This window comes from Elephantulus edwardii, unplaced genomic scaffold, assembly GCF_000299155.1.
Source record: "Elephantulus edwardii isolate Elephantulus edwardi_28Jun2011 unplaced genomic scaffold, EleEdw1.0 scaffold00026, whole genome shotgun sequence".
Lineage (NCBI taxonomy): Eukaryota > Metazoa > Chordata > Mammalia > Macroscelidea > Macroscelididae > Elephantulus > Elephantulus edwardii.
In genome coordinates, this window is record NW_006399776.1 from 23404522 (window position 1) to 23416981 (window position 12460).

General features: G+C 46.8%; 1 protein-coding gene across 1 annotated transcript; it reads right to left on the minus strand.

Moving 5' to 3' along the window:
- Positions 1 to 2976: 2976 nt before the first annotated feature.
- On the minus strand, positions 2977 to 12064 carry EFS (embryonal Fyn-associated substrate). The gene is made up of 6 exons (XM_006883307.1): positions 12047 to 12064; positions 6834 to 7085; positions 6453 to 6593; positions 5608 to 6330; positions 5230 to 5319; positions 2977 to 3411 (listed from the first exon to the last, which is right to left on the minus strand). The coding sequence occupies exons 1-6, from the start codon at positions 12062 to 12064 to the stop codon at positions 2977 to 2979; spliced, it is 1659 nt and encodes a 552-aa protein (XP_006883369.1).
- Positions 12065 to 12460: the final 396 nt, after the last annotated feature.

Consider the following 12460-nt stretch of genomic DNA (forward strand, 5'->3'; position numbering starts at 1 on the left):
TAAGAAATAGTGAGAAGAGTTGGGACCTCAGAAAGCTTTTAGGACCAAATAGTAGGCTCTTGTGTCCAGGAGAAAACGAATATACTTACCAGTAATGTTAATGCTCACCCACAGCTCTTCTGGGAGGATCTAAATTCTTGAAGCGCTTATCTCTTTCTTGTTTTATAGCTTTCAATGGTATCTCCTCACCATCAAGGTAACTATCTGTATTCTAGACACTTCATATACCATCCTGCATGCCTGGTCTGTGTGTTTTCTGAAGTTCCATCTCTCCTGTTTCTTCCCCAACTCTGCATTCTAGTCACACTGGTTTTCTCTGTTTTTCCAATGCCACAGGAGTCTTGCACAAATTGTTCCTTTTATCTAAAAGAATTCCTAACCCCGTAGTCAAGTTCTCATCCTTCAGTTATTGGCTCAAACATCTTTGTTTCAGACAAAGTGTCTCTAACTCCTAGAATTACTAGTTGAATTTTAGTCCACAGACCAACAGTATCTATATTATCTGCTAGTAATGTAGAATCACAGGCCATACCGACCCATCAGAATCCACATTTTAAACAAGATCCTCCATGTATATACACAGAGGCACAGACACATTTCTTGAAGGAGCTTGATACCTGACAGGCTCTTTATTCTCTAACACCAGGTAAGCTGGAAAGGAATGCTGTTAGTTTCTAAAGAATCCATTCTTGTGCTTCTCTACCAAATTACGCATTTAATATATTCAGAACATTTCCAACTTAACGGAAATTCTAAGGAGCTCTAATGGCCTAGATGTTTAAGTGTTGGGGTGCTAACTGAAAGGTCAGCTGTTTGAACCCACCAGCTGCTCGGTGGGAGCGAGGAGATAGTTCCTGTCCATTAAGATTTACAGCCTTGGAAATGCAGTAGAGGGTCTCTATGAGTTGGAATTAACTCAACAGCAGTGGGTTTAGTCCAGAAAATTTCCAAATTAGGGGAAACTTTTCTCTTCTAATTAAAATTTTACTGTCTAATTGCTGATGCCAGATGGATCTTGGCTGAAAACAAAGTGTACCAGAAAGATGTTTACTTGTACTTTGTTGTTATGCTGTTGTTCTGTATCACTGAGTCAGAACTGACCCAGAGCGGATCCTCTAGCAGGTTGTTAGAGGCAGTAAATTGCACAGGATATTGCCCATCTTTCTCCTGCAGAGCTGGTGGATTTGAACCACGTATCTTTGTATTGGCAGCATAATTCCTTATCACTAAACCACTAGAGCAAAGGCATTTGACTGGATAGATCACAACAAATTATAGGTAACATTGAGACGGATAGGAATCCCAGAAAAATTCGTTTTGCTCATGCAAAACCTATATACCTAGACCAAGAAGCAGCTGTCTGAACAGAACAAGGGAACCCTGAATGGTTTAAAATGAAGAAAGGGATGCGTTAAGGTCGTATTATTTTTCCATGACTACTCAATTGGTGTGCTGAGCAAATAATTAAAGTTGGATTATATGAAGAATCTGACATCTTGATTGGAGGAAGTCTTATCAGCAACCTGCATTAAGCTGATGACACAACCTTGCATGCAGAAAGTGAAGGACTTGAAACACTTGCTGCAGAAATAAAAAAATAGCAGCCTTCAATATCTAAACACCAAGAAAATATTTTCACCACTGGATGAAAAGGCAACATCATGATAGAGAAAAGATTGAAACTGTCAATTTCATTTCACTTGGATCCACAGTTAACACCCATGGTAGCTGCCGCCAAGAAATAAAAAAAGACATGTTGCATTGGGAAAACCTGCTTTCAAGGACCTCTCCAAAGTTCTAAGAGCAAGGGAGAAGGGACCCAGCTGACCAGCAGCACTGCTGGGCAGAACTGTCCTGGACTGAAAAGCTGGACAGCTTAGTAAGGTGACCTTTCTAAAACGGCACCCTTTGAGGTTCTGCTGTGGCCAACTCTCTCCTCTATACCTTTCGAACAACATAGTTTGATAAAGTCTTGGAGGAACAAGCTCTAAGTCAATGTTTGCCTACCTAGAACACTTGTTTTGTCTCTTACTGCAGTCCTGTTCAAGGTGATACCAGCTATCACTTCCCAATGATTCTGTTTAGTTTCCTTCACTGCATTTTATTCTCTAATAGAGCTAGTCTCTTCACATTACTCTGCTTCTGTTCATTACCAACGACTGTCAACTCAGTCACAGGTTCATGTCATTTACTTATTTTAATGGATTAACTTACATTTATCTCAATTTTACTAGTATAGTCACAACGTAACTTCAGAATTGTTCCAGGCACTTCATATTTGTTGTATGATCAGCTGTTGAAGGAACAGAACAAATTTCCTCAAAATTCTAAAGACACAATGCTCTTGGTGTTGAAAGAACAAATACAGCTGAGGGGTGGCAAGTTTCCCCCCCAAAAAAAAGCAGAGTCAGTGAGTCAGACAGCAGAGTTTATTGAAGTGCACACCCAGTTCCTAAGGCCCAGCCTTCTCTTGCCTAAGGGGAGAGGAGGCCACACCCAGATTTTCACATTCAGTCAATATCCTTTCCCCTCACTCTCAACAAAGAGTAAGGTGCTGATGGTCTGGGGCCAAGAACCAAGAAAGGGATTCTGTGTGATACCAGGTTTTTACCACCTGATCCTCTGTGGAACTAAGCTTCTGGAGGTGGGTGGCAAAGAAATGGACAAGAAACACCCACATAGAACTCAGGAGAACAGGTGCATCTAGTCTCCTTGCCCCCAGAAGGCAAGATGGCTATCCCTGACAAAGCAGGGAAAATATTAAATATAAATAACTTATATACAAAATGGCTCGTATAAAAAGCTGTAGGTCAGAGGACAAGATGCCTCTGTGAGAGGCTGAGATGACTGGAAGAAGCAGTAAGAGAAAAAATATCCTCACCTCTCTTAGTCTTTGAAACAGAGTCCCTCCAGCCACCAGGGCCTGGTGAGTAATGATGGCAGGCAAGAGAGGAGAGGAGTTGTGCCCAGTGGCCCTCAGCGGGCTAGGCTGGTGAGAAGGGTGGTGAATTGGAGGGCCCGCCCCACCAGCTCTGCCACACACTGTGCCATCTCTCGGGCTGCAGGGCTGGAAGGGTAGCCCAATGCAGCTCCCTTGACAGCCAGCACAGTGGCACGCAAAGCCTGGCCCAGTGCTGCGCCTGCTACCCCGACCTGTGCTCGCAGTGGGGCTGAGGCTGCCAGCCGGTCTAGGGTATCACCAACAAACACTAGGCGGTGAGCTGCTACCACTACACGCTTGCCATGGGGCACGAAGAGGCGAGGGGGATGATTGGCTTGGGTGCTGGCCATCAGGGCTGCCACTGCTGCCTGCAACGCTGAGTAGTGGCTCTGGCACTGTCCAGCATAGAAGTGCAGGAGCTGTAGGTCTCCAGCGGGCAGAACCAATGATTCCCCTGGGGACTGTGTATCCTGAGGGAAGAGAGGGGTGCTCAGTGGGAAGGGAAGGAGGTGCCAGTTTCCCTGCCTTTCCCCTTTCTCCCAAGTACAATCCCTTTAGCTCTTACCGCCAAGCACAAGGAAACTTATATTTTCAGAGAGAGGACTGTGAAGCATCCAGACTTGATTTCAGATAGATCTGGAGTCAAATAACCTCAGACTTGACTTTAAATCAGTTTCTGAATTTTTCTGTTTTTGTATCTTTAAAAGGGAATTCTAGTACTGTACTATCCAACAGAAATATAATATGGACTTTATATGTAATTTAAAAATTTTATTCATTAGCGACTGTGCAGGAGTAAGATGAGCAGTTTCCTCCTGTGCCATTACTGTCTCTGGAAAACCTGCTGGAGGGTCAGCTATGGATCAGTTCTGACTTGATGGTACACAATAACAAGTAGTTACAGTAAGAGAAATGAACTTAAATGAAATTAAAGTTTAATGATATCTAACCCATACTTTGGGTATCTTGTCAGGAGGGACCAGTCCTTGGAAAAAGCTACTGTGCTAGGCAGGGTGAGAAATGGAGAATGATCTTCAACACAGTGACTGTAACAACTGGAGCAAGTCAGGGATGGTGAAGACTGGGCAGGGCAAGGTTCGGATCTCCTTAATAAGGTCGCTAGGAGTTCTAGTCACCTTGATAGCACTTTAAGACAACCCAAAATATTTTTTAAAAAACTTATTTCAATAATTGATCAATAGAAAAACTGTTGATTTTTTACATATATATAAATTTTTTTTATAAGTCTTTAAAAATGTGGTGCACATTTTAGAGGAACAGAAAATTTCCATTCAGACCAGCCCCATTCTGAGCTTTCAAGAGCCACACGTGGCAATTGGCTACTGTATACTGAGCAGGGCAGTGTATCTTCCCCGTAAGACTGCAGTGAATATTGCCCAGGATAATATATAGAAAGAGCTTAGCATAGTGTCTTATACCCTCTAAGCACCATGAGTATTAACTATGACCTTTTCTTCTTTTACTCTAAAGATCAGAAATTAATTTTTTCAATATGGGAATTTAGAAATCTGAATTCAGGGCATTAACTCTAGGGGTTGATCCTTGGCTTTTTATGTATTTGGGGTTTTCTCCTCAATTTTGTGGTAACTGTATATAAGAAAACACCTGCTGTTTTAAGATTTTTGACATGCAAAGTTTAGTGACATTACTTTCATCATGTTGCACAACCATTACCACCATCTGTTTCCAAATGTTTCAATCACACATGTAACACTCACGCATCAGTGCCCCTTAAGCAGTGACTTCTCCTCCCTCCAGGTCCTAGTAACCAACAAACCATCGCTATGATGCATGTAATGTGCCAGGCACAGGGTCTAGTGCTTGATAAATTCCTGATAAATGGGAGCTACTGTGATTATGACTATTTTAGACAGGGTTCAGGAAACCACCTCACTTTTTAGTGAGATTAACTTACGGCTTCATAGCTCTGGCTTCTCAGTGGTGAAGCTGGGATTAGGAGCCAGGTCTCTTAGGAGCCCAGGAATTCACAGTTGGAAGCAGCCTCAGTCACCCGGTGCAGCTCTGACCCATATTCTTGGCTCCCTTGGCTGCCTGGTTTCTGACTCCTCTCCAGCAAATTCTTTCCCAGCTTTCTGAATTCCTGATATCCTTCTCCATGTCCCAGCTCCTTCCTACTGAAATCTAACTCCTTTCTACTATGTACCCTTTCAACCTCATCCTAATCTATCTTCACCCATGGTTAGGAATTCTCTCCCAAATTCCTATCCTTCCTTTCCCCACTCCTCCCTCCCTCCAACCCATGTTACCTGTTGCTCTGGCTGCTCCCTCTCTGGCAATTCGGGATCCTCTGGGAAGGCCTTATCCAGAGGCTTAGATCCCTGAGCTTTCTCCATGCCCTGCAGGAGGGGATCCAGGGCTCAGCACAGGGGTAGGAAGGTAGGTTGGGTGATCTGAGTCGTCACCTTTCTTCTAGGGATTCTTGGTCAGAGGGTGCAGAGCTCTGGTGCCAGGGTAGAGGCTGGGGTTAGGGCAGTAATGGTACAAGTGGCGTGGCCAAGACCAGAGCCCAGAGTGGTCCGAGCAGGGAGGGAAGGGAGGAATGGGGGCCTATCTGTGGCTCAGACCTCCTTTTTCTTTTTGGTTGTCCCAGGGTGTTTCAGATGAGGCTGGCCCAGAAGACTCACCTTCAGGTGGACGTAGTCATACTCCTCAGCCATCGGGATGCCCTCGTACTCATTATGCTGTCCCTCAGGATCATTCTCCACCTGTCTGCCCTCTGAATCCTCTTCAGCCTTGGGACCCCCATAGCCAGACAGACGGGGTGGGGGTGGGGGAAGAGGCCTGTCCTGGATACTGCCCTTTCGGCCTGGGGCAGGAGAGGGAGCTGGAGAAGGGCTGGGGGTCTCTGGGACAGGTAGGGCAGGCAGAGGGCGTCGGGATAGGCTCTCAGCTGACGGTAGCCGGGGTCTTTGTGAAGTCGGGGGGCTTCTGGCCAAAGCCAGGGCCAGAGTGTCCACGTCACTGGAAGCTGAGGCTCCTGGGGGTTCTGGGGATGGAGGTGCCTCTGGCCCCAGCAGGGGCACGTCATAGATGCCCTCTTCAGTATCCCCACCTTCCCCTTCTGCCAGCAGTTCCTCGGGGGCTTCATACAGATTGAGCAGAGCTGATGCTCGTTTTAGGTTGGAGGGGGCAGCATAGAGGGGGGGCCCTGGTTCCCGGCCCCCCTCCCACCCTAAATCCAGTTCCAGCTCTGTTGGTGACTTTGGGGCCAGAGGCACATCATAGGGAGCTTCATCCTCTCCAGGAGGCTGTGCGGCCACCTGGGCCAGAGGACGTGAAAAGGAGGCAGGGGAGTCGTAGGGGTCACTGGAGGGAAGCCGGAGTGCAGTGGGTGGCACGTCGTAGACCTGGAGAGAGGGAGGGGTTCATTATCCTTTAGGCACTCAAGGGTGATCAACCACCCTAGTGTCTCCCATTTACTCTTCACCAACATACAAGGGTCTCCCTCCCCAGGCAGCCCTGTTCTCACCTCTAAAGTATCTCCAGAAGCAGCAAGCTGGGTCCCACTGCCTCTGGGGATCTTATAGATGGCATCAGGGGAGCGTGGGCAGGGTCCAGACAGAGGTCCCGAGGTGGGACAGGGCCGAGCTGGAGGTGGCACCACATACACCTGGGGAGCAAAATAAGAGAGTGGTTCAGGAGTAAGGGCCATGGAACCAGATAATGTCGGGCTTGAAGGAGTTTACAGGCCTTCCAGCCCCCTCCCCATACGGATGGGGAAAGAGACCCCAGGAAGAGTTGATAGGCTCCACATAGCACAGTCAGTAAAGAGCTAAGGTGATTCTGCCCCAGCTTGCTGCAGGCCCTAGAGGCAAGGCACAGGGCTGAGTTCAAGCTCTCCAGCTCTCACCTCCTGGTCCTTACTGCCATGCTCTGTTGGGGGCCCCTGGGAGGTGCTGGGCTTGGGTGCTGGGCCGGCGGGAAGGAGCTTCACTCTGTTGGCAGGCACGATGCCCTGCTGGCCATGCAGGGAACAGAGGCACCAGCCGTCCAGCCCTCCTGCACCCTCCCGCTGCAGTACCCGTAGAACGTCCCCTCGACGGAAGGACAGCTCCTGGGGGGACTCAGCAGTGTTGTCGTAGAGTGCCCGGGCCAGCTGGGCCTGGTGGGTGAGGTGGGAATGAGGAGGGGTCTTCACACACATATCTGGTCATGTCACCCCCTGCTCAGAACCCTTCAGAGGTCCCTGCTTTGTCAGGCTAAAAATCTGAACTCCTTTCTCTCATTAGGTCACCTTATATCTAGCCTCACCTATATTCTATCTCTTACTTTCAATTTCTTGAACCCATAAACTCTTTCCTGCCTCAGGTCCTTTGTATTTGTTGTTCCCCATACCCAAAATGTTCTTCCTAAGACTATCGTCTTCCTGGCCCCTTTCCATTCTTCTGGTCAGCTTAAATGTCTCTTTCTCAGAGATCTTTGCTTGCCCTTCCCTCCAGTGCCTCTTTTCTGTCTCCATGCATTGTTCCCATCATAATTCTCTTTGTCTATTTACTTTTGCCTATATACTCTTTGTCTATTTACTTTTTTTATTACCAAATCCTCCCCTTATGCTTGTAAGCTCTGTGAAAAGAGGAACTGCTACATTTCTCAAAAGTCCGAAATATTTCTAGCTCCTGAATAGTAAGGCTTCAATTCATATGTGTGGGCTGAATTTCTTCCAAAGCTTTTTTGTGCATGTGAGAGGCAGGATCACCTTTATCTTCCTTTAATTGGTACCCCCACCCCCACCCTGCTCCAAACAAAAGGTTATCTTCTACCCTGGATGAGTAGATACAAGTCCAGCCTAGATTGAGTGCCTAAGCATAATGAAGAAACCAGAAGCAATAGTTTTGTCCTTGAGGCTGAGGTAGGTTACCATGGAGAAAAACGTGTGCGTAGAGGCAGGCTGGCAGACCAGCAAAGACATTAGCCGGTTTCTAGTCCACTGAGAGCCATATGCTTAGGTAATAAGTCTCAGATGTTTCTGTTGTTGCTTGTTACTGACAAGTTGATTCCAATGCATGACAACACCATGTGTTACAGATTAAAACTGCCCTATGGGATTTTCTTGGCTGTAATCTTGACAGAAGCAAACACCAGGTCTGTCTTTGGTGGAACTGCTGGATGAGTTTAAATCACCAACCTTTAGATTAGCAGTCTAGGGCAAACTGAATGCACAACCTAGGGACCTTTTAAGGAACTCTGGAGGTGCTGTTAATTGGGAGGTTGTCTATTCAAATCCACCAATCTGTTCTGAGATGGAAACATAAACAATCTTCACCAGCGAAAATTTACAACTTTAAAAACTCAGTGGAGGGTCACTATGAGTTGGAATCTATGTTACTGCAGTGGGAGGGAACTAGTAACAAGTCCTTGGTGTTACTACTCTGTGACTCGAGTAGATTCTAGCTCCTAGAAAACCTATCGGGTAGAAATAGAACTGTCCCATTGGGCTCCTAAGCTGTAATCTTTACAAGAGATCTCCAGACCTTTTCTTCTGTGGGCTCCTGATGGGTTTGAATTTCTGGCCTTTTAGTTAGCAGGCAAGAGCTTTAACCATTATGCTACCTCAAATGTTCTTGTTATGTGCCGTTGAGTCGCTTGCTACTTATAGCGACCCTATGTACAACAGCCCCAAACTCTGCTCTGTCAAGTTCAAGCTGCTTTAAAGGAACTAGCAAAAAAATAAGGCCCCAGGAATAGATGGTATCCCAATTGAGATATTTCAGCTAAGAGATGCTGCCCTGGATATGCTCACCAAGTTGTGCCAAGAAATCTGGAGAACAACCACTTGGCCAACTGACTGGAAGAGATCTGTATCTGTTCCCATTCCAAAGAAAGGTGACCCAACTGAGTGTGGAAACTACAGAACAGTATCATTGATTTCACATGCAAGCAAGAGTCTACTGAAGATTATCCAAAAACGACTGGAACAGCACATCAGCAGAGAACTGCCAGAAGTCCAGGCTGGGTTTAGAAGGGGTCGGGGTACTAGGGATATTGTAGCTAATGTTAGATGGATCCTAGCTAGATGAAACCAGAGGAATGTATATCTGTGTTTCATTGATTATGCAAAGGCGTTTGACTGTGTGGATCATAACAAACTGTGGCTGACTCTGAGAAAAATGGGAATCCCAGAACACTTGATTGTGCTAATGAGAAACCTATACTTGACCAAGAGGCATTCGTCAGAAGGAGCAAGGCAGCTCTGCATGGTTCAAAATCAGGAAGGGCGTAAGCTAGGGATGTGGCCTGTCTCCATACCTTTTTAACCTGTATGCCACCTCAAATATCGAGTGATAATCATGTGTCCAGACATTGTGTATATACTTGTACCAATTTTCTCCTTTAATTCTCACAACAACCTTGTGAGGAAAGGGCTATCACCATTTCCATTATGGAAAGAATACTGGATGGAACAGAGTTCTACTATGTTGCCCAATGATCCAAGGTTGTTTAATCCCAGAGTCTGCACTCTCAACCACTTTCTTTACTGCCACTCCACAATCATAAATGTATCATTTGGCCTTTTTTTTAAAAAAAAAATTAGTTGAGTGGAGAGTCTGTAATTCAATCACAAGTCAAGAGCTTGTAACCATATGAAGGTTACATTAGATCCTTTGATAGACTCTAAATTACCTCTGTTCCCCTCAAATTATCTTAATGCAATGACTATGCTTGTTAAGACCCCAGTCCTGGGAGTCCTCAGAGGTGGTGGTAGAGAACAGGTAGTTAGGGACCACTGACCAGGTTATCATACTGACCATCTTGGTAAAACACTGAAGACCTCAGCCAGGAGGCATTTGGCTCCTAGAACCAGAGGAGGAGGAAGTCTTTTCTAGTGAGTGCTCTTAGCAAGTGTTTTCCCCTTGGAGAGGGTGTCCAGCCTTTTATGAGTTGGTGTCTTTAACAACAAATTAATTCCTCCTCATGCCTAACTGCAAACTTATTAAATCATTCTCTGATTCTATTTTGGCTTCTATATGATATTGTTCTACAGAAAGAAAATATGTCAACCTGATGACACAAATGTCTGGTTAGCTCAGCATGGTTCTTCCTAACTGTAAGTTACAAATTGGTGTTTTGAATCTAGCCAGGGAGTTAAGGGCTAAGGACAGTTCTAGAGGCAGGCAGACCTGTGTTTGAGCCCAGCTCTATCTCTATTCAGGTGGATGATTACAGACAAATTGCTTCACCTGAGCCTCAGTTTCCTCCTTTGTAAATCCGAAATAGTAATACTATTCTTTCCCACAGGTTTGTTGTGAGCTGGTGGGCAATATAATGTTTCCAAAACCCATAAGAAAGTTTAGAACAGTGCCATGTAATAAATATTAGCTGTTATTAGCATTCTGTGAGTTTGATTATCAAGCTCTCTCCCTGGGGTCTGCTCACTGCTCAGAAAAGGAAAAAGTTTACCTCTTGGGACTACAAAGTTGACCAGCTGGCTCCTGAGCCAGCATCTTTATTATAGAGTGCCCCACCTCTTCCAAGCCCTGAGCTAAGATCTTCATATCATCACACCCAACTAAAGAAGTGTAGTCTGAACCTTAGAGCTCTACCACAAACATGCTCCTCCAGATTCTCAGCCAATTCAACAAGCACTCAAGCTTGTTATCTTTGTGTTTACTGGAGCAAGAGGTACTGGAGAAGCACTGTATGTCATGCATATGACATTATTTAATTCAGATGTCAGCTGAGACAGAAAGAATAACCCAGAACAATGGAATAAACTAGTCCCCAATGATTAATACAAGTTCTACTTGGTGGATACGGATTACAACAAACTGATGAAAGATGGTCCTGATTTCTAAATGAAATACTTTTCATAAAGCTGCTTAGGATGAAGGCCTTCCAGAAACCAGTCCCACAATTTCCCTCTTAAGCAGGATGGTTTTTTTCCCTAACTGCATGAGATCACATCAGTGGTTAAGTTGGAATTTACATTGAATAATAAATATTAAACTTGGGGGTGTGTGAGAAGTGTGCCGGAGGAGCCAAACATGAATGCAGCAGCCCCTCTCCAGACCTATAGGAAGATGGTTCTGTTTCCCTGTCCATCTTCATAGAGTTCCTGCTCAGAAGGCGACACAGGTGACTGCCTCACTTTCCCTGGGAGTTGCATGGAAGCCCGCTAGAGACAAGGCACAGAGGTGGGGCTATATGATGCTCCTCCCGGTTAGGTTTGAATTCTGTCCAATGGAGCTAAACCTCTGGGACTTGCAATTACAGGAAACTCAACAGCTCCTCCGAAGACCTGACATTCTGCTTCTGTGAAGATCACATCCAAGAAAAGTCTATGGGGCAGTTCCACCCTATCACACGGAGTCACTAGGAGTGAGAATTGGCAGGAAACAATGGTCATGACACAACAAAGGCAGGGTTGCTGAGAGACTGATTGATGACGGGTGTGGCCCACTCCTGCTCTAGCCCCTTTCTCAAGGGCCCAGCTGAGTGGAGGGGGAACGCTGGTTTAATGGAGGTGGCCATATGAGCCACGTGTTCTTTGAGAGGCCTCCTCCCACTGTTCCATTCTGCCAGCTGTCTCCTCCCTTTGTCACCAGTCCTCAGAAAGTGGCCTTAGGCTGCTGACATCATCTCCCCTTCTCCCTCCATTTTCTCTTTCTCCCTGCCTCATTTTCCAATTTTACTTTATTTGCTCCTTTTCTTCCATCCTTCCTCTAATTTGATCGCTTTCATTTCCCCGAGAATTTTCATTTACCACTTCCTTTCCGCCCCCTCCCAACCAGCCTCCCAATCACAAGCCCCCACCGACCACAAGTGGCCATCTGTTCCCGCCCATAAAAGAGCAGATAGGACCCCGGCCACTCTCGCCCCCACCCCTTGCTACAGGAACAGCCTCTGAAGAGAAAAGAGTGTAGGAAGGGGGAGGGGGAAAACGGCAACCCCAAACCAGAAGGAATGCAAGAGATGAGAAACAAAAGTGAGGAGAGAGGACGTAGCCTCTTGGCGAAGAGAGGGGGCAAGAAGTGAGACAAAGAGAGGGCGGAAATAAAAGTGACAGGAGTGTATGGCAGGCAGTGGCAGTCCTGCCGAGCAGCCTCCTCTCACTGATGGACTCACCGACGTGGCTATGGCCATGGCTTCGGCCTCCGCTCGGCCTGTCCAGGCCAGGCTGGCTTTCGCTGACTTCAGCAGCGGCTGCCCCACACCATAGTTCACTGACTCCAGGCGGGGAGGCGGCCCCAGCTGCAGCGCCCGAGTCAAAGTTGGAGGAGGAGAAAGAAAAGCCACAAAACTCCCCAAACGGGAGGCAGCCTGGACGTGCAAGAGGAGGAGCGGGGCGGGCGGGCGTCACTGCGGGACCTCATCCAAGGGGGCGCGCTTTGCACGGTCTCCGCGGCCTCCCGGGGGCCACTGGCCTGGCAAGGTCCCCCGGTCTGTCTGCCTTAGGCCACAGACACTCTCTGGATCTGCCTGGGCTTCTGAAAGGTCCCTTCCAGGTCCTGTGTCAGCGAGGAGGCAGGGCTGGGGCTC

Excerpts from the sequence above, each read along its gene's own strand:
- EFS (XM_006883307.1), bottom strand. Across the intron at positions 6,594-6,833 it reads ATGGCAGTAAGGACCAGGAG|GTGTATGTGGTGCCACCTCC; the intron begins GTGAGAGCTGGA and ends TTTGCTCCCCAG. Across the intron at positions 3,412-5,229 it reads GGGAGCAGCCAGAGCAACAG|GATACACAGTCCCCAGGGGA; the intron begins GTAACATGGGTT and ends CTCTTCCCTCAG.